This window comes from Heliconius melpomene, chromosome 2 (assembly GCF_056956725.1).
Source record: "Heliconius melpomene rosina isolate 202511_hmr_F chromosome 2, ASM5695672v1, whole genome shotgun sequence".
In the NCBI taxonomy this organism is placed as follows: Eukaryota; Metazoa; Arthropoda; class Insecta; order Lepidoptera; family Nymphalidae; genus Heliconius; species Heliconius melpomene.
Genome location: NC_140390.1, coordinates 8307499 through 8333765, shown reverse-complemented (window position 1 = coordinate 8333765; position 26267 = coordinate 8307499). Strand labels below are relative to the sequence as shown.

The window sequence follows — 26267 nt, the reverse complement described above, 5'->3', positions numbered from 1 at the left end:
TTATTAACTAAAATTATCATTATTTATTATATATAATAAAATAAATTAAATGTTTTTATAAATTTTGCAACTGGCAACTCTGCAAGACCTCAAATGGCAGGGCGCTGCACCTAAAAAAACTTATCAAGGTCGTTCAGTCCGTGGCGCTTGCGATCAATTCATTCACTTCAGTTGTCAATTTACCACCAAAAAGGTTGGATGTATTACATTCAACAAAATATCGCGTAAATATCGTAAATAATATATTCAAATACAATTATTAATAATGCCGGTTGAATTGGAATATGACTACGATGCGGCCGTTGCGTCCATGGACATATTTTCTCAAGCAGATTTTGACATAATAAAAGAATGGACACAAAAATTGGACAAATCCAAATATGTGCCTAAAGATTTGTCGGATAAACAATTGCTTTTATTCTATAATGCGTGTTACGGAGAAGTGGAGAAGACGAAGATGTGTATAGAAAAATATTACAATCTTAGAAAAAATACGCCAGAAATATTTGACAACAGAGTATTGAGTGCGGACGATTTACAGCCGTCTACAGAGGCATTGTAAGTTTTTTTTTAATTTTTATCTTTAAGTATCTTTTCCTATCTGAAACATAGGTATAATGCAGTGGTGATAAATTTCTCTTTTCACTACTTTCCGTCAAATAAATTAAAGACATTTATCACACACATAAATCGACATTGTGTATTTTGTAGCCACACACACTGTCCACCAGCGAAATTATTTTAAACATTCGTAAGTAAGAATCTAAAGACGTGTAATCGTCTATAATCATAATCATAATTTATTGGTAGCAATACATGGATTAAAAGAACAAGTCATTTTCATTTCATAATAACATAATAATAACATAAATAATAAAATAATAACATAACAATATTTATATTAATTGTATTTTATAAATTAATTAAATAAATTAAGATTATTATAATTTTTTAATATTTATCTAATTTATGATTTCATTAATTTCAAAAAAATCCCTATTTAAGCATTTCACTACTGGACTAGAATATTATAAGTATTACAAGTACTACTAAGTTGGCTCAATATTGCCAAATAATAGCCAAAAAATATTATCAATTAAAACAATATATTTTCAATATACTACAAAATAATATCAGACACATTTTACATTATTATACAGCTTAATTTTAATTTAATCTTAATTTTATTAGATAATTGCAATTAAAGTAATCATTTATTATTTCTTATCTCAATCTGTGTAATTTATTAATCCTATCAAGTGCATATTGTAGAGCACCGGATATAATTATCACAAAAACACATATTTTTTCTTTAATGTAATTTGGTCTCTGACATTCTTCATAACTTGTTTAATAGCCATTTTCACAAAGTTTAAATTGTTGTAGTTGTATAATAATAAAATAAAATCATTTAAAAAATTATATTTAATTGGAACAAAAATAGAAATTACATAAATATATTTAAAGAATATGTTGACAACTGCTAAAGTTAAAAACTGCAGCGTCAACATCATGCATCAGTGTAAACACTTACATAGTTTAAATACAGGTTATTGCTCCAAATATAGAGGGTTCAGATATTGAAAAAATAATATATTTAAATTTATTCTAAAACAACAATGAATAAACAAACAAAATAAAATTAAGATAAAATAAAGTCCGCAAAAACTATTTCTAATATTTTAAAATGAAAAAAAATACATGGTGTTGAGTTTCGCCACCCAACACACAATGCATTAAGAATTTGGTGGGAAGTGGGAATGGACTTGCCTGACTTGGAAGGTATCCAGGTACCCTCTGCCTACCCTGTTATGCAAAGGATACCACATTAAACTGAAAAAAAATCATACATCAAAAGTAAGAATAAATTTGAATGATATAGATTGATTTCTCGATATATGGCGTTTCGAGAGTGCCAGTTGAGCACAATTCATTTCGCCAATGTCACATTGTATGGAAAACACACGAAGAAAATTGACCGGTAATAAAAAGATAAATATACACAATTATAGAATACATGTAAAAAAAAGAGATCCTGTGTAAGTACAGCCTTCACCTAAAACAAAACAAACACAAATTTACAATGTATACACAGCACATTAGTTGAATAATATAAGTAATCTTACTTTTTATAATACCTAAGCTTATGGTTTCATCATTGACTTATTAAAGTTTAAAAAAAAGATCTGTAATTTATAAGAGATTATTATTATTTATAAGTGCTGTTTTTTTTATAAATTCTTGTCATAGATACATACATTAAAATTATTATATATTATATTTTTTTTAATTTTTAAATATTTCAAAGTGGGTGAAGGTTAGCTAATACTTATTTTAATTAATTTAAATTGTGACTATCTCAAGGTCATCAATGACTATAATTAATAAAATATACCAATAATTGATTATAAATATGACATTCCATATTATAATTTTTTTTTTAAGCATGTGGGTTTGAATCCTGTACATGCCCTTTGATAATGTCCATTAAAACAAAGTTGTTACTTATGTTACTAGGGTTAATTTTTTAATAAGAGTGAAAAGAGGAATTTTATTATTATTTTTTAACTGTAGCTGATGTCTAAATGGCAAACATTATGGATGTGGGTTCAATGCAAGTTCGGAGGAATGAAGTATTCTAATTTTCTTGCTCTGGTAAGAAGACAAAGCACGACGTTGAGTTCCGCCACTCCCTCTGCAATGTCTTGATAATTAAGGCGGTATGTGGAGGCTGGCTGGAAATATGAATAATATAAATATCTTACATATTTGAGCATTACCCAGCAGAACCATATCTATGTAAGGTCAAACCAAAAAAAAAACTGAATTTGTTTAATAACTTTGTTTATCTTTTTCTTTTATTTAAATTCATTTAAATATTTAACTATATATCCTGTTTGATTAATTATACAATATTTTTTGTACAATATTTGATAAATCAAGAATCTACAGGTTTTTACCCTGTTTTATTAAGGAAATATCAAAGGTCTTAAGTTTTTTTACTTCTATTTTTTATTTTTCGTTGTGTTGCAATACGATAAGGAATTTTTTATACAAAAACTGGATGAGGCCATCGATGTAGTCCTTAATGGGTCCGCTCCGCTAGCAGTGGGTACCGACCTTTAGGTGTTAAATTTTTTTAGGTTACTTATTAATGTTTAAAATAATTGTTTTTTTTTACTTTCTTACATTTCTTGTATATAATAAAGTATGCAGGAATAATAGTGTTATGACACTACCGTTAATATTTTCAGCTCATTCTTTGAGGCGTTTGGTATTAAAAAACTATAGAGCTTGACTACTGCCTTTTTTTGACCTACAGACTACAAATCGATTGTAGCTTAGTAAACAACCTTCCATTGAGTAAGCAATAATTGTAAAGTATTTGTTCTATACTTCATGTTAATTGATGCGGACCATTCGACCCTGACTCGGTTTCTAGAGTAGTTTTTCTTGATCATTCAATTCTAATTATAATTTCTTTTAAATTAATTAACTGTTTTAACAAGATATAGTATAGCAAGACATATTTGGACAGTCTCAAAGATGAAGATGAAGAAAGAATAACTCTTAAACAGTTATTCTTTAGTCTTTAGGCAGAGGGAACCTAGTGTTAAGACACTTCGTTTCCACTTTTCACCGTATTCTGTAGGGATTGCGTGATTGGCGGAGCTTAAAGCCGTGCTTTTCGACACCAGAGCAAAGAAATGGATATATAAATTTAAATAAATGTTTCATCTCCTCGAGTGGGAATCGAACCCACAACCAGTAACGTTTACAGTCAATTTTTTTGCTCCTGCGCCACAACTGGCGTCGAATTTATAATTTCATTATTGCATATTATCATAAAACAATAAAATTTAATTAATTATAATAATATTATAATTTCATTTGCTTTATTTTTATAATTTTATAATTATGCTTTTTTTTATTCCATTAAAGATATAATTAAAAAATATGTTCTGAAGCAGAACACAGTACACCATATTAGGTGCCCATTTGACCATTATAATTGAATTATCCTCACGAAAATTTATTAACAACATTTATAAAATTTTAAAGGGGGCGTCGTTGTTCCCCAGTAAGCATTGTTTGTAAGCGCGACTGACGGATTCGATTTCCACCCGGGGAAATTAATTATTATCATTTCCTTCTTCTTCTTCTTCTTCCTGGCATTAATCCCGGCTATTACCAGGGTCTGCCTTCCTACTTAACCTACTCCACTTTGCACGATCTTTTGCGTCCTCGGTGGTTAGACCATTGGCTCTCATGTCCTGCATCACGACATCCAACCAGCGCTTCCTTGGGCGTCCGGGAGGTCGCGCCCCAGGAACTAGTATAGCAAGGCACTTGCGTCCTTGCTATAATTATTATCATTTCCTCTGGTACAAAACTCTCGTCATGAAAGTGTATTAATGGGAACGGCGTATTCAGGTTCCCAGGTTTCACCTGCCTACCCTGCTATGTGCTAAGCTAAAAAAATAATCTGTAATCTAAACTTATCCTTTGTAATATAGGTATTCTTGTGAACATGTATCAGTAGTATTTAAATAACAAAGTAGAATATTTTAATTAAACTTATTTACGGAAACGTCTCGGGAAGCTGAAGCGTGTAATATAAATCAACAAGACTTGTATAATCATTTATCCTTTTTATGTATATATATATATAATATTTATATACCTGCTCTGTCAAGGCCGTGACAGTATAGCGTGCCAAGTGCGATGGTTGCAGGTTTGATTCCCAGTCAATGGAATACTTATTTTCTTTAATTCACGCTATATCCCGCAGATGGCAAGAGTAGGCAGAGGAGAGTTTTTTAGATTTATTTTGGGGGCAATGTATGTTGTGGGACGAAAATGATAAATATTTTATTTCCTCGAGTGGTAATCGAACCCAGAACCTGTCGTCGATATGTGAAATTTGGCATAAAAAATCGACTTTGCTTAATTTATCATATTTTGTCGAGGCCACCTCGAGGTAGCTAAAATGAATGTGTCCCTAGCTCTTTGGGCTGTGCCCAAACCTTCCCACAATTTTTTGAATCCCGCAAATTACGAACCTCCTCCGGTATTTTTGTCGGTTTTTTTTTTGCTTCACACTGTATCCCGCACATAGCAGAGTAGGCAGAAGGAACTTGGGAACCTAGTGTTAAGATGTTCTGTTCCCATTAAGACCCCCATTTTTCCGCCAAACATTGTTAAATAGAAATTTATTTTACATAGTAATTTCAATATTTTTTAAAAGATAACGTTTTTTGCATTCATTTAATTAAAGCAGACGTTTAAATATTTATTTAAATTAAATTTGTGGTACTTTAGTGTTTTTATATTTAATGTTTCGAAATATGTACATAAAAATATACGCTTAAGTTATTTTATAATTTAAAATGTTTGCACTCAACTGTAACGTATTTATACATATAATATATTACATATAATATAATAATTATGTTTTACAGTCATATTTCTTAATTCTTTTATTAACCGACTTCTGCAAAGAGGAGGTTATCAACTCGACTGTATTTTGTTTTAAATAATGTTTGTTACTTCAGAGCTTTTGACGAGATGAGGCCAGTGATGGCGCAGGGCCACAAAATGTGACTATAAAAGCGACTGGTTGTGGGTTCGATCCCCACTCGAGGAAATGAAATATTTCTTTAAATTTATATTTCCATTTCGTCGCTCTGGTGTTCAGGCAAAAGCGCGTCGTTGCCTACCCAGCTATGTGCGGGATACTGCATGAAGCTGATTTATTTCAAATTTCATTTCAGACCACAAATTTCCCAAAACTGTAGGAATTTCGGCAAATTCTTTTTTATTGCTCTCCTGTGCTAAACCATCTAAGATTAAATATGAAATTACAGAACGGGAATTAACTGGATTTCCCGTCTTACAGTTCACACAAACGAGGTTGCGGGCAATCACTACAATTAGTATATTTCATGTTATTATTTCTTCGGGCTTGAATCTAAATTTATTTAATATTATATTTAATATAAATATATATGTATTATAGATTTAATACTTCATTAAATATATTTCCTCTTACCTCGTTTGTTACATAAAATGAGATCTATATCTAGAAACAGGATCGGTGGAATAGGGCAAAGGTTGCTATAAAATTGTAACCGGTTTTAAAATAATATGATAACAACAATAATTAAATGATTTCTCGATATCGTAATGCTATTATATGAAAATATTAATTTAATTAAATATTTATTATGATGACGGTGGGATAGCGCCTAACTACATATAAACGTTCGATTCCCTTTCATGGGAATGATTATATTGAATTTTTAGTTCCCCGCTCTAGGTCTACACTAGGTTCCCTAGCTCTACACTAGGTTCCCTCTGTCTCTTCCCTCTGGCACATAGCGACGCCATAACTAAAGAAAAGAAAAGATTTTTTGTTATTTAATGTTTATTTTTTTTTATTTTACAGAGAATTTTCCTATCTGCCAGAGAAGTCTTGTGAGGGATATGATCTCATCTTCCACCGGCTCCACTATACTGAGCCTTCGAAGTACCATTTTGAACCGGGCTGTAAATTACTTTTTATGACAGTGGGTGAGTTTTTTTTTCATATAATAAAATAGATTTAAATATTTGCTAATTAAAATTTTATTTTAATTTATTATTTTAATAATTAAAAAAAAAACTATATATATTAAAAAAAAACTTAATGCTGGAAACTGAAACGTGAAAACAGAGCCTAAGGTAAAATAAATACTTATTGTATTTACTTTAGGACCAAACATTTTGAAAACAAGGAAAAATTCGGGATAAATATGTCAAAAACCAAAGTATTCAAACTTTATCATTGTTTTTCACAATTTCTTAGCGTTACTATACATTTAGGAAAGAAAAATATCTTTATTAGAAAAGGAAAAAATAAACTTTACGTAGCGGCACTTGAACCCACCCCATAAGATGTTACATTGAAATTCTTATACGTCGGCTTACAATTTAAATTATTTATTTATGTTCCCATCTCTATAGAAATATTAATAATATAAAACTATATTTGAAACCTATGTCCAGCAGTGGACGAGGACAGGCTGATGATGATGATGATGATGATGATATTTGAAAAGCATTTTTTTTTTGGTTATACTAACAAGGGATAGGCACTTTCCTAGGTTGTGGGTTCCCCCATTCGAGGAAGTTAAATATTTATTTACGTTTATATTTACGTTTCTTTGCTCTAGTGTCGAGGCAGAGCGCGGCGTTGAGTTCTGCCACTCAACACGCAATGCCTCCAGAATTCAGCAGAAAGTGGGGAACGGAGTGTCTTAACACTAGGTTCCCTCTGCCTATCCTGCTGCGTGCGGGATACAGCGTGAAGCTGATTTAAACATACCACCGTACTAAATTGTCGGCACATAATTATTCTATAAATTTAGAGCCCGCTTTATATCGTCGTAAATTTTTGTTGTCAACAACAAGACGTTATTTTGTCAAATAAATTACCTATTTCTATTAAAAGATTTTCTTTTAAGTACATACTTACACTTAAAAAAATACAGTTGAATTGATTCCTCCTTTTCTCACAGAAGTCGGTTAAAAAGGAACAATATTTTTATATGATTTTTTGGGTGTCATTGAAGTATTTTAATATTTCTTAATATGTATTTTAAATTTAACTGAAGTGAAGGTCTTTTCTTCCCGCTGTATCACGCAAATGGCGAGCAAAACAGAGGGTACCTAATAAAGACATTCCGTTTTCCAGACATCGTCCAATTTTCGTGAGATTTCTTGTTAAATAACGCATTGAAACGCGTTCTTTGTTGTTATGAGAGTGGAAAATAGAAAATATTTTTTCCTCCAAGTGGGAATCGAACTCACAACTGTCACATTTACTGTCACAACGGCCCCAACATTAACATTTTACCCATTAAAAATGATACAAAGTCATTCTTTCAGTCGTAATATTATGTTGATTGTGCCAAGTGCTAATTAACTGTATCTTACTTAACCTTTTGACTCTGCCAACTTTAGTATTGTAGTAAAAAAAATTACAATCTTTATTATGTTTAATAATGAAGATGAAGGTTAGGCCAGTCGTGGCGCAAGGGCCCAAGCGTGTGGCTGTCAACGCGAGAGGATGTTAGGGTTCAATTCCCATTCGAGGAAATGATTTTTTTTTTTTAATTTCTTCGCTCTGGTGTCAAGGTGTGACGACGTCCGCCATTCAACACCCAAACTTCTAGAATTCAATGGAAAGTGGGGAGCGGGGAGTGTCTAAACACTATGTTCCCTCTGCCTAACTAACCTGCTGTGTGCAGGATACAACAGTAACCCGATTTAATTATTTTTTTAATTTACGCACGCGTACGCCTTTAAATCACTGGTATAGTAAAAAGATAATCTATAGACGTATGTAGGTACAAAGCGTAGAAATCAATATTTATAGCCTAATGTTAGCTTTACATTGACGCATGTGCAAATTTTATCACCTTACGAAGTACATGCGAGATTGCGCATATATATTTGCACATTTATTTGTACTAGACATATATACATTCATACATTACCATACATTTCCTAATATCTTTTCATTTTTTTTATAATATTGATATATTTAACCCTTTATAAAGTAGAAAATATCTCGGGTTAAAACACACCATTTTCCATTTCCCGATCATTATGGATGTTGCCTGCTGGATCTTCACGCCCTTTTCCATATAGCACCTGCTGTAATAAGCAGAGAGAAAGTGTTTAAATAGTAAATTGTAAATATATTCTTATATAAGCAACAAACAATGATAATTTCGCTGTCGTTCCAGTCAAGTTCGGGTCCAATCATAGATATATATATAAGTATTTATATGGCGAAAGACCAAGAACGAACCGTCACCGGCATTATAGTGTGAATAGGCCCTAATTGCAGATGCAAGCCCCAGGGGGTTGCATATAAAATATTAACTTGAAGTAATACAGCCCATGAAATTCGTAGCAGTAGTTCCTGAGATTAACGCGAATCAAACAAACAAACTCTCCATCTTTATAATATTATTTAGTATGGATGGATTTTGGTCAGAGGCTATAGTTAGAGTAAATCTTTACTTTAATTGTCTAGACTAAGGCTATATATATGACTCTACCTGATATTTATTCTAGGTAATTATTGCCATTTTCAATATTTGAAGCCGTAGTATCACAATAGTACAATGTCTGATTGTAAATGGGATGGTGGGTTCAATTCCCATTCGGGGGGATGAATTATTTTCATATCTTTATTCATCACTCAACGCCATGTCTATAAAATTGGGCGGTGTGTTGGACACTGTTATATTTCCCCAGTCTCTAGCTAAAAAATAACTACCATTTTATATACGAATATGTTATTAAATATTGCCGTAAGCTAAAAACTGAATCCGGTTATAATTTGTATTGAATTATTTTAATATTCTAGAAGCTCATCTCAAGGTTAATTACGAGATAGCGTAATAGGCACAAGGCGGGTTGGTTTGTGAATGTCAGTATCGGTTGTTTCTGCGGTTCTTTTTGATTTATTCAATCGTTTCGTTGGAAATAGCCACCCTAGCAGATGGAGAGACACCAAGAGACCGAGAGAGTCAGAGAGAACGAAGCACTAATCGTAGATCGCCAGAGACTGTAGTCTCTGCATTCGTTAGCAAAAGTAAATATTTCACAGCTGACCGATCCAAAAATAGGCATAACACTGTAAATATATATAGTCAAAATAGATGCAATATCGATCCCGATTCCCGTCGAGAAGGAATCGAATCTACAACCCTCGCGTTGGCAGTTTGACGCGTTACCGATGCGCCACGATGGATTAATGAAAGCTTCTTGCTGTATCCCATATACATATAGCAGGAGAGGAGAGGGAACCTAGTGTTGAAAGTTAAGACATTCCGTTCCCCACTAATAAGTGGTTAATGGAAGTAAAATGACAGGAATTATAAAGTACACGAAAACACAGTTGCGGATGGCAACTATTGTGGACTATTTCTTACCCTTTGGTATTATTTAAAAACAATAATGAGGAAGGAAAAGAAGACCCCCTTTTTTCCTCCCCTAAGATTAGATTTTTTATTCGCTCAAGTGATATCGTTATACTTACTGCATAATAATGTATTTTTACTAAGCACTTAAAACCTTATATGTAATTTTTATTAAAAGCGACAACTTAAAGACCAATTAGTACCTAAGTAAAGACGTGTTTATTTCTTAATTAGTGGGTAGTTAGGTATTAAAATAAAATAAAAAAATTATAAAAAAATAAATTGAAGGTTTTCTCATTATGCACTCTGGAAGTAAAGAAACCAAAGTAGCATATTTCTGCAGGTGCTAAAATAGAATAATATAGGTACAGAGAGAACCTAGTGCCAAGACACTCCGTTTTCAAGTTTCAGTCAGAATTTGAGACATTAAGTATGGCAGAACTTAATACTTACTTAATTTGTGGAGAAAACGGAGAAATGTCAGGTGAGCGGTGAAATGAAAATTAATTAAATATAATCCTTAGCGGGAATCGAATCCACAACAATTGCAATTGCCACAATGCTTTTACTGCGCCACGACAACTTCGTAAATATTTTTTTTAATTTTTTATATTACGTAATTGAGGTACTTATGCAATTTTTAATAAATGAAATTTTTATTCCATTACCAGTTTCCGCCTTTTTAATGCGGAACTTTATTTTTTTTTTTATTATTACTTAAATTATTATTATATTATACATGCCCTTCAATTTAATATTAAAAGTTTAACATTACAATATTGAAATATAGTTTTTTTAAGGTAGCAATGATAGTAGCAATTACCTACTCGTGATATCACGACAGTGATACTGGGTGGGTAATAATCTTAATGCTAATTTTTTTTTTTATTTTTTTTATAAGGTCATGTAATGTTACGCAAAGGAGTGGCGAGTGGTGGAACTGAACGCCGCGCTTTGTCCTTTGACGGCCCCATTTTAATTATTTATAAAAATAAAAATATCTCGACGATATCGTTTTTTTATAACTTTTTTCGAATGAGATTTTAGAGAATCGGAATCGTCTGTGCTCCAAAGGACGTCGATTATATTTATTGTCAGCTTCACGCTCTATTCATTATATAGCAGCGTAGGCAGTGATTTCCGCCGAGTTTTTCCTACGCATTTCGTATTGAGTGGCGAAACTCAACGCCTCGCGCCCTCGATACCAGAGCAAAGAAATGTAAATAGTAAATATTTTATTTATTCGAGTGGGAATCGAATCCACAACCTGTCGCGTTTACGCGCGTAGTTCCGCAAAACGGAAGTGTCTTATTGTGAAACTTAGTGTCTTAACATTCCTAGGTTCCCTACCCTGCTTTGTGCGGGAAGCACCTTAAAGCTAAAAAAAAAAAAAAATACAGTCGAATTGATAACCTCCTTTTCTTACAGAAGTCGGTTAAAAATACATTTCTATCTATTAATCACTTCAGGCATTGCGTGTTGCTGCCATGTTTTGGTATTATCTGTTTTGTTTTTATAACATTTAATAAATATAGTAACCTACAATTAAGTTTCTTATAAACAGATTTTATGGCTTTTTATAACATAAAAATTAATTTTAAAATATTTTTATTCGTATTGTGAATCAAGATAAATCAATAATTAACATTTAGTTTGATTTTGTATTCAAGAGTCATTAAAAATGTCAGCAAAATGGCAGGGAATTTCCATTTTCGTGCATAATGTAGGTTTAAGTATAAGTTTACTAAAATTTATTTTAAATCTAGGGATGACTAGGAGAATTATATATAATCACTAGCGGCGTTAGGGTAGGGCGAGCCTGGGTGACCGCCTAGGGGCGCTGGATAAAAAGGGCGCCATAGACGCCCGTTTAGGGCGCTTTGCGCAAAGATGTCTCCTCGCTGCAGTGGCGTAGCTAGGGTATCTGCTGCCCGGTGCGGCTTAGGGGACTTGATGCCCTTTAAAATGGTCTAAGATCTAAAAAAAACAAAGTCATCGTCGTCTTTGATATCTAAAAAAAAAACAAAGTCATAGTCGTCTTTGATATCTAAAAAAAAACAAAGTGATCTTAACAACTTTGAAAATAAAATTGCAGAAAACATAGACTTTGAATGCCTAATAAAAGAGTTGGCAGATAGAAAGGCTAGAAGAAGTGACATTTTATTAGTTTTTGTCATTTTTTTTTTAAATTGATGGTTATTTCGTTGTACCCATTCCCTTTTTTGTATATTATTGAAATGTAGTTAAGGGGCGCCGAAAAAATTTCGCCCAGGGCGCCGGTAGTGCTAAAACCGGCACTGTATATAATAAATTATTTTAGCTTGTTTTTATGAACTTAACGTAGATTTAGTTCGTTTTCAAAAATCTTGTTATTGCATGTAGAATAGTAAGTACATTATCTCGCCATAAGGTTACACTTTAAATATTTAAATTTGGTCAAGTGCGAGTTAGACTAGCCCGACATGGGTTCCGTACCCATTACAAAATATAGCAATAACGATACACAAACGCTCCTATCTTTGCTTCGCGCTTACTTAGAAGCTTAACTTAGCTAGAATTTGTTAAATTAATTTCTGCTTGATATATCCATACGATATATCTAGATAAATGACAGACGGACAACAAAGTCATCCTATAAGGGTACTGTTTTTTCTTTTGGAGTACGGAACCCTAAAAAAGATTGTAACCTACAATTATCAATATTGTCTACATATATATTTTATCTAAAAAAAAACTCCTTCGAACCGGTCACGTGGCATACTAAAGTAATAATAAATCTAAAAAAACATATTACGCAAACACCAGTGTCAACAGCGATCACGAACCGGTCGATTTGCAAGTTTTATTTACATTGTTCGATCGTTTTATATATAGTTGATAGTATATTATCAGTTATATTCCTAGTAGAATTCAATATTCTTTAATAGAATTTAGTATATTTTTTTAGTATTTTAAACATATGGCATATGAAATCTAAAATAAAATAAATTAAAATTTATTTAATAAAAAATAGTTTTTGGCACGCTTCGCTCTGGCACCAAGGTAAAAACCCGGCGTTGAGCCCCACCATTTCGAAAATGGGGAATGGAGTGTCTTAACACTATGTTCTCTCTGCCTACCCTGCTGTGTGTGGAATAAAAAAGCTAACATTCTAAGTAGTGATTTGTAAAAAAATGAAGTCCATTTAACCTTAAACGCCCATTAATTATAATTTATTTTTTTATCGAATATTGTTTAATCGATATAAAAACCTAATAATTATCTTTAATCAATTATTCAATGCACAGATATTATAATGCATAATATAAAGATAGATTACATACATTTCATAAATTATTATACTTATAAATAAATTATTATATACGTAGACGACAGTCGTGGCGCAAAGGCACAAGGTTCTATTCTCACTTGAGGTAATGCAATATTGAATATTTTCAATATTCTGGTAACAGCAAAGCACGGGAACGGAAGTGTCGTAATGGGAACGGAGTGTCGTAACACTAGATTCCCAGGTTCCCGCTGCCTACTCTATATTGCCCTGATATGTGCGGGATACAGCGTGAAGCTAAAAAAACACGTATAGTGAGTCATTGTAGAGGTGTAGGAAAGTGATAGCAACCGCGATAATTAAGATTTCGACAATGTGTTATTATATATTTGCCTTCTCTGGTAGTTTCAGTGCGGCGTTGAGGTCCGCCACTTAACACGTAGTGTCTCGAACACCTATCTTAACACTAAGTTCACGCAGTAAAGTTGCTTTTTTTTTTGTTGAGAATGTAATTTCAAATAATTAATAACTTATTACTTTATAAGTGAACAAAGAACAATACAATGACAGTACAATTTAACTAACAAAGACAATATTAACAATGGCACTATTCATTTAATCGTAAAAATTCACACAGCTTGTGGCTGTATGGACGACGGATGTGGGTTCGATTCCCTTGTTCTGGTATTAAGGCAAAGCACAGCGTTGAGTTCCGCCACTCAACACGCAGTCTTAAGATAAAGTTTGTATTGTGGCAGTGGCTTTGCCCGGTTACCAGAGTGAGGAAATTAAAATATTGAATTTATTCGAAATAGGAATCGAATCCACAACCAGTCACACACTCGTGCCACTGGGCCACAACTGGTCTCAATATCTTTACAATGCTAGCTAACCAATTTAGAATAAGAAGAATTGAATTAACAGTGACAGTTTATTCCTATTTAGTTTTTTTTATATGTAAACTAGTGGACCCGAACGCGGCTACGTCCGCTTGAACTATATTTATGAAATTACTTTTAGTTTTCAATAGAGAGATGCGTTAAGCAAGCTCATTTTGGGTGACGTTTTCTAACAACAAACTTTGCAAATCGTTGCTTAGCAACGGTTGCATAGCGACGGTTGTTATTAACATGGCGGAATAAATTACATGTCAAATAAATAAGTATTTTAATATATTGATATATATCGAAAATATTATACCCTGAGATCCGGCCGTTGAATCCTGCATAAACGAGTTTTCTTAATTAAACCTATATTAATGAATAATACATGATTAGTAGAACAGATTACACCTGGGTTGCCTGGAAGAATCCTGCCGCAATCACCTTTAATTACATTTTTTCGTAACTCGTTTTTGGAGAAAATTGCACCCATACGTTTTTTATATGAATCGCACATCATTTGAAAGATAATCGCATAAGGAATTGGAAAATTAAGGGTTGCCAGCTCTCAGTCTACCGCAAGTCTAGGGTTGCCTGGTTTAAAGTTGTCACTAAATGTTAATAATTTGCACTTTACATTATTATATTTACATTATATTTACATATTTATTTATTAATTTAAATAACCCTTTTAAAACAACTAAATTATCTAATTAAGTAAATGTTTACAAATATCGATCTACTATAAGGTATTAATTACAACATGTTTCCTTAATATAATGAGAGGTGACAATTATTGCGGATATTTTTTTTATTAATTAAGAAAATATGGAAAATTACATTTCAATAAACAATCTCTCTCTTCGCCCTCTGCTTGTTTGATTTGACAACGTCGTCCGTATCCGTAGAAAGAACTATGGCGCCCATCTTTTTGGTACGAATATTTACGTTTTTGCAAAGTAAATGAAAACTATTCAACTAATAAAAACTATTAAAAAATATAGATAAAAAATGTCGCTAGCAAGAACTTGTCCGTCTATGCTGATAGTTTTTAAGGCATTTAGGTCTGAAAGAATTGTCCTTATAATTATAATAAAGCGTAATCACTCACTCACGTCCCTAACTTAGTGTAATCAAAACTGAGGCAATTCCCACGGCCACAATTGTCACATTTTATTAAACTATATAATATTAAACATTAAAGTATACTTACGTTTTGCATTAGAAAATAATTAAAAAATACTTCTTTATATTTTTGTTTTTAAACAATGAACTTTTTGTAACACTGTAAATGATAACCGTGCATTGTGTCACTATTTAAAAAAATGTCACTGTATTTAAAATTCATTTTTTGGCGAAACAATAAGATAATTTTACACTTTTGGAACATTCCTTGTTAAATTCTATCACATTTTCACATCTTCATTTTTGTCAAGTAAAAACGTCTTTACTCCAAAACGAAAGGTAAGTAACTAAGTAATATGCTCAAAAACAACTCATTTGGCCATCTGCACTTTTATTGCATTTAGAAACAATACATCTTCGAAAATAATTTTATTGCATTTGGTTTGCTTTGTATGGCGCCGCAAAATGTTTATCTATAGTAAAAAATAGCCAACTAATTGATATTTGCCGACTCTTGGTCATAAACCGTAAATAGCGTTTATTAGTCGGCATTACTGTCGGATTTTCTTCGAATTTATTTTGCTTACTTAGTTTTGTTTATTATAATTCTATTATATATATTTCTTTCCTATGCAAATTATTAAAAATTGCGTGAGAAAAAAAAATTGCGGCAAGCGTTGTCAAATCAAACAAGTAGAGGACGAAGAGAGAGAGAGAGAGAGAGAGTTCATTGAAATGTATTTTTCAATATAATTAATAAAAAATATATCCGCAATAATGGTCACCCTTCATTATATTAAGGGAACATGATGTATATGTATGTATATTAATACCTTAGAGTAGATCGATATTTGTAAACATTTATTTAATTAGATAATTTAATTGTTTCAAAATGGTAATTTAAATTAATAAATAAATATTAGTATTTAGAAAATAGATTTTGCAAAGACTCAATATTATAGATTCATTATTTTACTTGAAAAATAAGGATGATTTCTTCTGCCCTATGATCTTTAAATAGTTTTCTGCGTGTACTTAATATGATTAAAATCATCATTTAACAGGTGAACAATTAGAATAAACATTGATTTTAAGATTGATCTTCTATTATATAATATTTTACTTTAAAACATAAGGCAGACCGCGCATTTCATCGTCTATTCTCATAGTCAAACGGAACCGGAATAAAATATTTCAAACGCTGGCAACCCCTGTTTGCGGCAGGAATTTTCCAGGCAACCCTGTTTTATAGTGTTCAGAAAAAAATAAGCTTTAATTTGATATATAATTCATTAAAAAAACACATGAGTGCAAATTATTAACATTTAGTGACAACTTTAAACCAGGCAACCCTAGACTTGCGGCAGACTGAGAGCTGGCAACCCTTAATTTTCCAATTCCTTATGCGATTATCTTTCAAATGATGTGCGATTCATATAAAAAACGTATGGGTGCAATTTTCTCCAAAAACGAGTTACGAAAAAATGTAATTAAAGGTGATTGCGGCAGGATTCTTCCAGGCAACCCAGGTGTAATCTGTTCTACTAATCATGTATTATTCATTAATATAGGTTTAATTAAGAAAACTCGTTTATGCAGGATTCAACGGTCGGATCCCAGTCTATTACAAATACGAGAAAAAAAAGTATCCTATGTTCATCCCGAGACCCTCAAGTGTATCTCTATATGAGTATTTTATCACAATTAAATTAGCGGTTTGGCCCTGATTGCGTAAAAGACAGACAGACAGACAGACAGAGTTACTTTCGAATTTATAATATAGGTATGGATAATAAAAATGTTTGTCTACTTGTATTGGATACAATATAATTTGCTTCGCGTGACCGATTGTTGTTGTTTTTTTGTTGGAACCTTTTAAATAGTAGGTACCTACCTCCAGAGCTGAAAAGACAATGGCGGTGACGCGCGAGTTTAAATTACTTTTCGTATCATTTGACCGCACAAGAAGTATTTTTTAATTGATTCATTATTATTATTAAATAATAGTTTACTAGTCTTTGAGGATGGTGGTGGTGCTGGGGCACGGGCGTGGGTTCGATCCCCACTCGAGGAAATTAAATGTTTGATATTTTGGCCGGCAACGCACCTGTAGCTCCTCTGGTGCTGCACGGGGTCGTGGGCGGCGGTGATCACCATCAGGTGACCCTAACGCTCGTTTGCCTTGTCCTTTTACCATAAAAAAAAATAATAATAATTTCTTGGCTCTGGGGTCAAGGCAAAGTTTACCTATTGCCTTCAGAATATGGCGGAAAGTTGCAAACGGATTATCTTAACACTAGGTTCCCTCTGCTTACTCTGCTATGTGCGGGATACAGTGGAAGAACTCAACGCCGCGTTTTGCCTCGACCCCAGAGCGAAGAAATGGAAATGTAAATTTAAATAAATTATTGGCACTGCATTATGTCGCATTCAGCGTAGTTTGAATTCGCAGCACGTTTTGTCCCAAAGGGGTTGTCTCTCTTATTATTAGACATTAAATTGATTCATTTCCAGATATTAGGTATTTATGAAAAAAAAGACATTGAGATTATAAAAGATAGTAGACAGAGGGACCCTGGGAAACCGTTCCCGTTAAGACTTCCGTTCGTTACTTTCCGTTTAATTCTGGAGGCTTCGCTTTGCCTCGTTACCAGAGGGGGAAAACGTTAAACCAAGAATATTAAATATGGAATAGCTTGGAAATCAAACTCACAACATCCAGCCTCAAACAGGCGCACGCTTCTGGTCATGCGCCACGAACTGACTTAAAAAGAAAAAACAAAACGAATGCATAAAATAAAAAATAATAATAATAATAATTTCTGGTTCTATAAATATGAATATAGTTTTTGTGTAGTTTTTCTTTAACAATTTTTGAAGCAAACGAAAATATATGAAAATACGTATATGTGCACTCTTCCATAAAATACTCGATAGAAAGACTTTTTTTCAATTCGATCGGTTTTTAAATGTTGTAGAATATTGTGATGTTTTTTTTTTTTATTTTTGCCCTTTTCGCATTTACGTGTTGAGTGGCGAAACTGAGAGCCGCGTTTTACCTTAGTTATAGTGCGAGGATTTAAAAATATAAAAAAATAATAATATTTGGAATCGAACTCACAACCGTCGCGTTAACATTCACACGCTTGGGCCACTGCGCCACCACGGCCTTTTAATTTTAATAGTCGACGTGACTAATAGTAAACGGTGACAATACAAATGTCACGCCATCGCTTCCGGTATATTGAATTTGAAAACAAAAGACAGCTTAATTACCGCCGTGACGCAAAATGGCAGTATTGTTATACGTGGTCTTTACTTATAGGTATTTTGGATATTTATAGATTTATTTTAATAAAGAGTGAGGTGGAAGTCGTGACGGGTTATGGGTTCGACTCCCACTCGAGGAAATGAAATATTTCATATATATTTTCAGTTCCTCGCTCTGGTAATGAGGCAAACTTTGGTGTTGATACTCTACACGCCTCTGCCTCCTACTCCCCCCAGAATTCGGCGAAAAGGGGGGAACGAAAGTGTTTTAATGAGGACGGTGTGTCTTAACACTAGGTTCCCAGGTCCGCTCTGTCTAACGTACCTGTTAAGTGTATTTCTACATACTTATAAATATTTTTGTTTTTTTTTTTCTAATAAATATTTGACGATTACGTTGACATTGTATACTTCTTATAGATATTTGCCCTCATTTTTTTAGCTGCCACATATAGCAGGTTAGGCTTATAGAGGAACCTAGTATTAAGGTACTATTCTTCAATGATTCATTGCCCTGAGTAGGAATCGAACCCACAATTGCTTCTCGTCGCGCTTACAATCGGACGCTGCCACTGCGACATGACGACTACCTCAAATTCTTATTTATATCTTCTTGTTTAATTATTCATATTGAAATTTTGACTGCTAAAGGTATATTTTTTTTTGGTTTTTATTTATTTTTCAAGAATTAAGACGCGGACCATCAAGATAATCAACATAATTATAATAATTATACAAATATTATGTTATGATAACTAAATTGTTTTTGTTATTTATAAAAAAATGTAATTTAAAGTAAATTATATATTTTTTTTGATGGACGTAATTTTTTGCTTTTGAGATTATGTAACAACTTTATAAGAATTTCGACCTTACATTCAAATGTTTAATACGTTTTCACGTTTTAAAATATATTTCTATCCTTACTGTGTTATAACAATGTTAGTAGTAAAACTTTTTTTATTTCGCAGTTTTCGCAATTTATCTTATTAATAGAAGCTCTATTTCAATATGTGATATTTTTTTGTTATTGTACGTCTCTTTCTATTTTGTGGAATAGATAAAAGATATGAGGCCGTAATGGCTCAGCGGAGAAAGCAGAGAAAATTAAAATAATTCATTTGTCCCAATGGGAATCGAACCCACAATCGCCTGTTTTATAGTCAGTAAATCATTTATGGCACAATATATTTTTAATGGATGTGAACTCAAGTTCTGGATACGCTCTCAAGTCTTGAGATATCGTTTTTATTGATAAACGACATACTTATGAATTAAAACAGCATCTCAAGACATCATCTCTCGATCTCAGACTTGAGAGTGGTTTATAAAAACGGTCCTAAAGTTAGTATTTTAATGGATCATACTATATTGTATTCCAGACGCCTGTCTGAGCAAGCGCGGCCCCCAGCCCGGTCACATATTCCTTTTCGATATGCAGGGCGTCAAATTGGGGCATCTCACCCGTGTCAGTTTATCGTAAGTATTTATATATGAAATATATGATTTTTTTTATTTATCTTTAAAAGACATCTTTCATGTTGTCTTTTAATAATGATAGTAAATATTTGTATTAATATTTGAAATGATGTCCACCAGCTTCCAAAAGGAGAGACAAAGGTAAAGAACTAGCAAAACGTATAGCATTAGTCATATAAATACTGTATACCTATTAAATGTTACGATATTTTAATATATTTTTCATCATTCATGTTAATAAAGATATTGAAATTCCGTGTAAAAATATCTAACTAAGCGAGTCGTACTCGCGCATGAATGGTTCCGTACCATTTATATTTATAAAAGGACTTGTCCTCACTGACTGAGGTAAGACGCACGCACAGCCGTAACCACTGAAGGTAGAAACGTGAAGTTTGGACAGATGTTTACTTTCGTAATCTGGACATCCACTAAGAAGGGATTTTGAAAAATTTTAGGGTTAAAATAAGGATAATAAAGGTAATAATAAATTTAGGGTTAAAAAAGGGGTGAAATAAGGTTTGAAAGTTTGTATGGAAAAAAATTGAAATCGGCACCGATTTTTATAAAATTTGAAACATAGACTCTTAAAAATATATCATTGAACACATGTTTCGTGGTTTCTTTTAATGCATCCCCTAAACAAGGGGTTGAAAGTTTATAAGTATGGAAAAATCTTTAAATCGCCACTGATTTTTATAAAATTTGAAATTGAGACTCCTAAAAATATTTCATTGAACACGTGTTTCATGGTTTATTAGAATTCACCCCTAAGCAATAAGCAGGCGAAGATGCGCGCGTCCGCTAGTTATCTATAAAAACAGCAAGAAACTCATGTCTGCGGTATGAGAGTCCCCTGAAATATTTATAGTATTCTGCTTTTTAGTATTTCTTATTATAGCAGCAACGGAAATACATGATCTGTGAAAACAGACACTAATAGTGTTCCGTTTCACTTTTTTGGTACGAAACCCTAAAAAATGAAGATAAAATGAGATTACAGTGTCTTAACGGCGGGATCCCTCTGTGTATCCTGTAATATACAAGTTATAAAGTTAAAAAAATCATACATTTAAATTTAAATATGGTCGAGTGGAGAAAACCGATCGAACAGAGAGAGTTGAAACGAACTCGCTCAGTTTTAGTAATAACAAAATAAAAAAAAACTCTTTATTGGTGAAAATTTAAACCTACTATAATTAAAAGAAGTCCGTCCGCTCTCTCGTCTCTTTCGAGATGGAAACTGAGTTTTAGACTTTTAGTAAAGAATTAGGTTCAATTCAATTTATTTACGAAGAATTTCAATATATTTACGAATATACCATTACATAGCTGGCCTGAATGTTTATTTTGCATGTTTTTTACCTGCTGTATGTGCCTACTGTAGAAATATAATTTTTATTCATGGGTATATAATATTATTATTTTGCAGATCGGTTAATTATTTTTTTATTTTTTTTTATATTTATATTTTCAACAATTGAAAGCCATCGTGGTACAAAGCGTGACTGTAACGCGACGGTTGTGAGTTCGATCCCCACTCGAGGAAGTGAAATATTTATTTACGTTTATATTTCCATTTACTTCACTCTAGTACTTCGTGTCGAGGCTTTAATTGAATTCGTATTATTGGTTTTTTATATAATAAAATACCTAGGTCGTGCTTTACGTAGACATCTGTATATTATTCATTGTCGATATAATTTCAATTTCAAAATTCTGTCGTTTTTATTAATTTATTTATTGTATATGGTGGATAGCGCCATTTTTTTTAAAATATTACTCTACCAGCCTCTGATATTAAATAATTCTGCCAAGTTATTAAAATTATTATTTAAATTGTATTTCTTATATAATTCTAGGTCCTTACGTAAATTCTTCCAATACGTACAAGAGGCGATGCCGGTACGGATGCGAGCCATACACGTTTTCAATACCGAGCCAATTTTGGATAAGTTGCTGATGCTCATCAGACCGTTTATGGACAAAAAGTTTTTTGACATGGTAAGTTTTACTTCGGTTAAATATTGCATATTTGTGAGTAGATTTCCTTGGTCTTAATAAAATGCCTTATATGGTGTATTAATAAATGTCAATTGAAGATTATAAAAATATATTTTTTTTTAAATAATTAAGCTTTACGTGATATAGAGTTTAAAATTAGTTATACGTAGCTTAGGTATAATACAATATTATGACATCAACGAGCTGCTGTGATGATGGAGTCAGGATCTGAATATTAAAACTCTTTAGAAGTTTCTATATGCCTTCTATGTGCCTTTCGAGTTAAATACAATTTATAGCCACGAGCACGTTCTAAAGCACTTATCATTTGCTGTAGAAAAGCGTTTTTTCTAGTTTTTTTTTTATAAATTTCAGAATAAATCTTTTCTTTTACCATTTTGTGTAAATTATAATCTATATATATAAAATCGAAAGGTCACTCACTCATCACGAAATCTCAGAAACTACATGTGCTAGGAATCTCAAATTTTGCATAGGAGTTACTTATAGGACGTAGGTGCTCGCTAAGACGGGAATTTGCAATATTCGATTTCTAAGCGGTTGTTTTTGGGGGTCGAAAGTTTGTATGAAACTTCGTTACTACAAATGCTAGAAGTCTCAAATTTTGCATAGACGTGACTAAGACGTAGTCATGGAGACAGAAATTAATAATAACATATTTCACGCGGGTGAAACCGCGAGCGGGCCGCTAGTATTTATATAAATGTCAGTTCTGCCTTCAATAGTTATTTTCAATTAAAAGCCAGATCGATTGATTCACTTAACCCGTTTTGACCTGTAAAACGTAACACAGTTAGACGATAAAGAACTCGCGACCTTTTTTATTGGGGCCATTTGATTTATATATTTACGTAGTTGCTATTTTGTTGCCTTGTTGTTATCTTAGTTAAATAATCGAACCTGTAGTCATGGCCGTAGCTAGAGATATTTTCTTGGTGGGCTGAACTTTGGTTTTAAACTGTTATAATTAAACAGCGTAGGGAAACCTTAAAAGAAAAAAATAGTTCATACAAATCTGAAAATCTGCAATGTTCGTGTTTTATTATTTTTGCCGGTTTAATTAATCCAGAAATAAAATTATAAACAACCCCAGAACCGCATCATTTACTGAATGGGATTCAACTTACAACGGCTGCTCCAAGATACCATAATAAATAATGTTTTTTTAATTACAGATTAAGTTCCACCACAAAAATGAGGATTTGGAGAAGTTTTACGAAACAATTGTACCACGATGCGCTTTACCGCCAAACTATGGCGGGTCGCTTCCCGACACTCAAACTTTACACAAAAAATGTATGCAAACACTCAAATCTCTGGAACCCTACTTCAGAGCTGAGGAAGAACAAAGAATTAATGCGTTACCTGATAAGAAAAGGGAGAAAGCTATGGAGAAGGCCTTCAAGAATTTAGATATTGACTAACTGATTAAAAAGTCAATTAAAAAACTATTTGAAATGCAAAATCAGATGATGTTTAGGAAATTGTAGTAATGATTGTATTAATTTGTGATTAATTTAAATAATTTAAAAGTTATTAATATTTGTAGGGAGTTAAATGTTACAACAATAAAAAAAATCCTAATATTTCTTATATGGCAATACCTAACTGGGTCTTAGAAACAAATGGAAAAACATTATATAGCGCAATTGAACTACATAATTTATAAAATCTAGATCTTGCTTTATGTTGTATCAAAATTATAATTTAACTACTTTTGTGTAGCCTTTAAATCTTATATAACCTTATCGTATAAAAAATATGCGAAAAAAATATATACAAGTACAAATTTATTTTAAAATACATAATCTTTGAAGTTAATTAATTCATTTTTGTTTCAACGACATTCTCAGTATTGAATATTTTAACCATTTATATAAAAATATATTACATTCTTTTTTTTTCTGAATATCTCCTTAGTAGGTATTTTTAATTTTTAAGAAACATTCTTTGATAGACAACGGTAGTTATTATTTTATATGAATTTCATACTTTAGTAGGCATATATTTTCTATTAGAGGTGCCAAATATAAGGCAAATATATAAATAATTGTTATTACAAATAATACAAATTAATCGTTATTAGCATTTTTTGTAACTTCATGCTTTATCCCGCACGCAGGAAGGTAAAGGCAAGATTCATTTCTTCGAGTTCCGCCACCCAATGTCTTGGATATGAGGCAAAATGTAGAAAAGAGTGTCCTTACACTGGGTACTCTCTGCCTACTCTCTTATATGCGGGATGCAGCGTGAAGCTTTAAAAAATTCTACCACGCTAAAAAAAACTTTACAAAATTTTATTAAAACTTGTTAATTAAATGTAAAATAACTCTTAAATATTATAATATAATTAAATCGGCTACGTGCAATTGAAACATATGTATGCATATATTTTTTTTTAAAGTTGAACTTCGATATTCACTAAATATTTGAATTATTTGACTTATTATCCATTAACATTTAATTAAGGAAATGACCATGACACAAGTTTTAAAGACTTTAAATATTGTAATATTCAGATATAATTGATTTTTTACATTATATAAACATATAAAAAGAATCTCTATGACACTATATAACTATATTGAAAAATAGTGTGTGCACTATTTTTTCTGTAGAATACTCCGTGACTAAATAAATATATAGTTATAAATAGGCATTATAGCTTTTAAATAAAAAAAACCCCTTTATTTTAAATTTGACACAAAACTATAAACAATGCTAGCGCATTTAATATATGATAAATATATAACATAAATTAAATATCTGTCCAATTGAAACAACATTATAAAGAAATAAAAACAAAATAATTCTAAAATATTATTATTAATAAAAATTATTAATATTTTTTATACTAAACTATGATGAAAAAATAAACAAAAAATATAGCATAGCAAATAGTAATAGCAGCACGATATAGGAACAGCCTTATTAGAAAAAAAAATAAATGTCAATTGCATTAGTGTTACCATAATAAAGTTAAAACACAAAATTAGATATTTCAATTATAATAACAAATATAAAGTACTCTTAAAAATAAGAACTTTTGTTAATTTTTTTATTGTTTTTTACGTGAAAATATTTTTAAAGGCATTTTATATTTTTTTGTACTTAACTGTTTCCATGCTTTTTCTTTATATATTGAGTGTGTTAATTTAATTTTAAAATAATAAGATTGTCAAATTTATTTCATAATTTACATAAATTATGTACATTTGTTTTTCTTTAATGTTAATTTTAATAAGCATTTCAGTGGAAAATGGATTGTCTTAACAGGTTAGGTTCCCTATGTCTATGTCATCTTGCTGTATGCGGAAGGAAGGAATTAAACATTTTAATAGCAATATATGTCATAACATTAAAAATATTTCATAGTTATCATAATATGAAAACCTCACACATTTTGCAAAGGGAAAGGCAGGTGGAGAGAACTTAATGTTAAGACACTCCATTTTATATCTATTTACGACAAGTAAATAAACTGTATTTACATTAATTATTGTATGTAAGTAGCAATGTAGTAATATTTGGAACCGGTACAAAATTTACTTAAGCATTTATGTATTTTTTTACTTTTGTAGATATGCACTGTTTTGAACTTAAGAGAACTTAACTAGAAATTATATAAATATTATTGAAAAATATACATTTTAGAAATACTAAGCATTTTAACGTCGTTTTATTAAATTATTGAAAAATGTAATGTCATTAAAAATAATAAATATAGCAAATTAAATACATGTAAAATATATTATTATTGGCACTGTCATTCATGTTTATTTATCTATGCAAGAAAATGCTTTAAGTATTTCTTAGATGTGATTTGGACCTACAAGCATTACATATAATATTTATATAAATTTGTTTAGTACACCTATAAGAGTAGATAGAAGTAAACTTAAAAAATAAATGGATATGAATATAATATATTTAGAGTAAGTATACTTACTTCACTCTTTAAAAAAGTGAACTTCCTCAAAAAAATGTCGATAAGAAACATATTTCTATTTCCCTTAAAATACATTTTCTTGAGTTAAGTCACTTTATTTCTAATATACACCATATTGAAGGTTTTCTTTAACCGAAACTTTCAAAGGATTTTAGCTGTTGAATTGGGGTGGAGGATTCTTGTTTTTACTTAATTTTGTGTTGAATGTGATATTTGTTTTAAATTTTATATTATAATAGGTTCTGGGAACCCTGTGTTATTTAATTTAGTGCTAAATAAATGATTTATGTTGA

The 26267-nt window shown here is 31.5% G+C and overlaps 1 protein-coding gene across 2 annotated transcripts; it reads left to right on the top strand.

Moving 5' to 3' along the window:
• The first annotated feature begins 161 nt into the window (after positions 1-161).
• LOC146540729 (alpha-tocopherol transfer protein-like) lies at positions 162-26267 on the top strand. 2 transcript variants are annotated; one of them, XM_085202770.1, is made up of 6 exons: positions 162-558; positions 6449-6573; positions 19904-20000; positions 20121-20141; positions 21863-22004; positions 23201-26267. In XM_085202770.1, the coding sequence occupies exons 1-6, from the start codon at positions 266-268 to the stop codon at positions 23447-23449; spliced, it is 927 nt and encodes a 308-aa protein (XP_085058896.1). In that variant the 5' UTR covers positions 162-265; the 3' UTR covers positions 23450-26267. The 2 variants fall into 2 exon arrangements, with proteins under 2 accessions (XP_085058896.1, XP_085058902.1); XM_085202776.1 differs by lacking the exon at positions 20121-20141.

Coding starts and splice junctions, on each gene's coding strand:
- LOC146540729 (XM_085202770.1), top strand. CDS start 266: ATGCCGGTTGAATTGGAATATGACTACGATGCGGCCGTTGCGTCCATG. Junction 559..6,448: donor CAGCCGTCTACAGAGGCATT/GTAAGTTTTTTT, acceptor TTTATTTTACAG/AGAATTTTCCTATCTGCCAG. Junction 22,005..23,200: donor ACAAAAAGTTTTTTGACATG/GTAAGTTTTACT, acceptor TTTTAATTACAG/ATTAAGTTCCACCACAAAAA.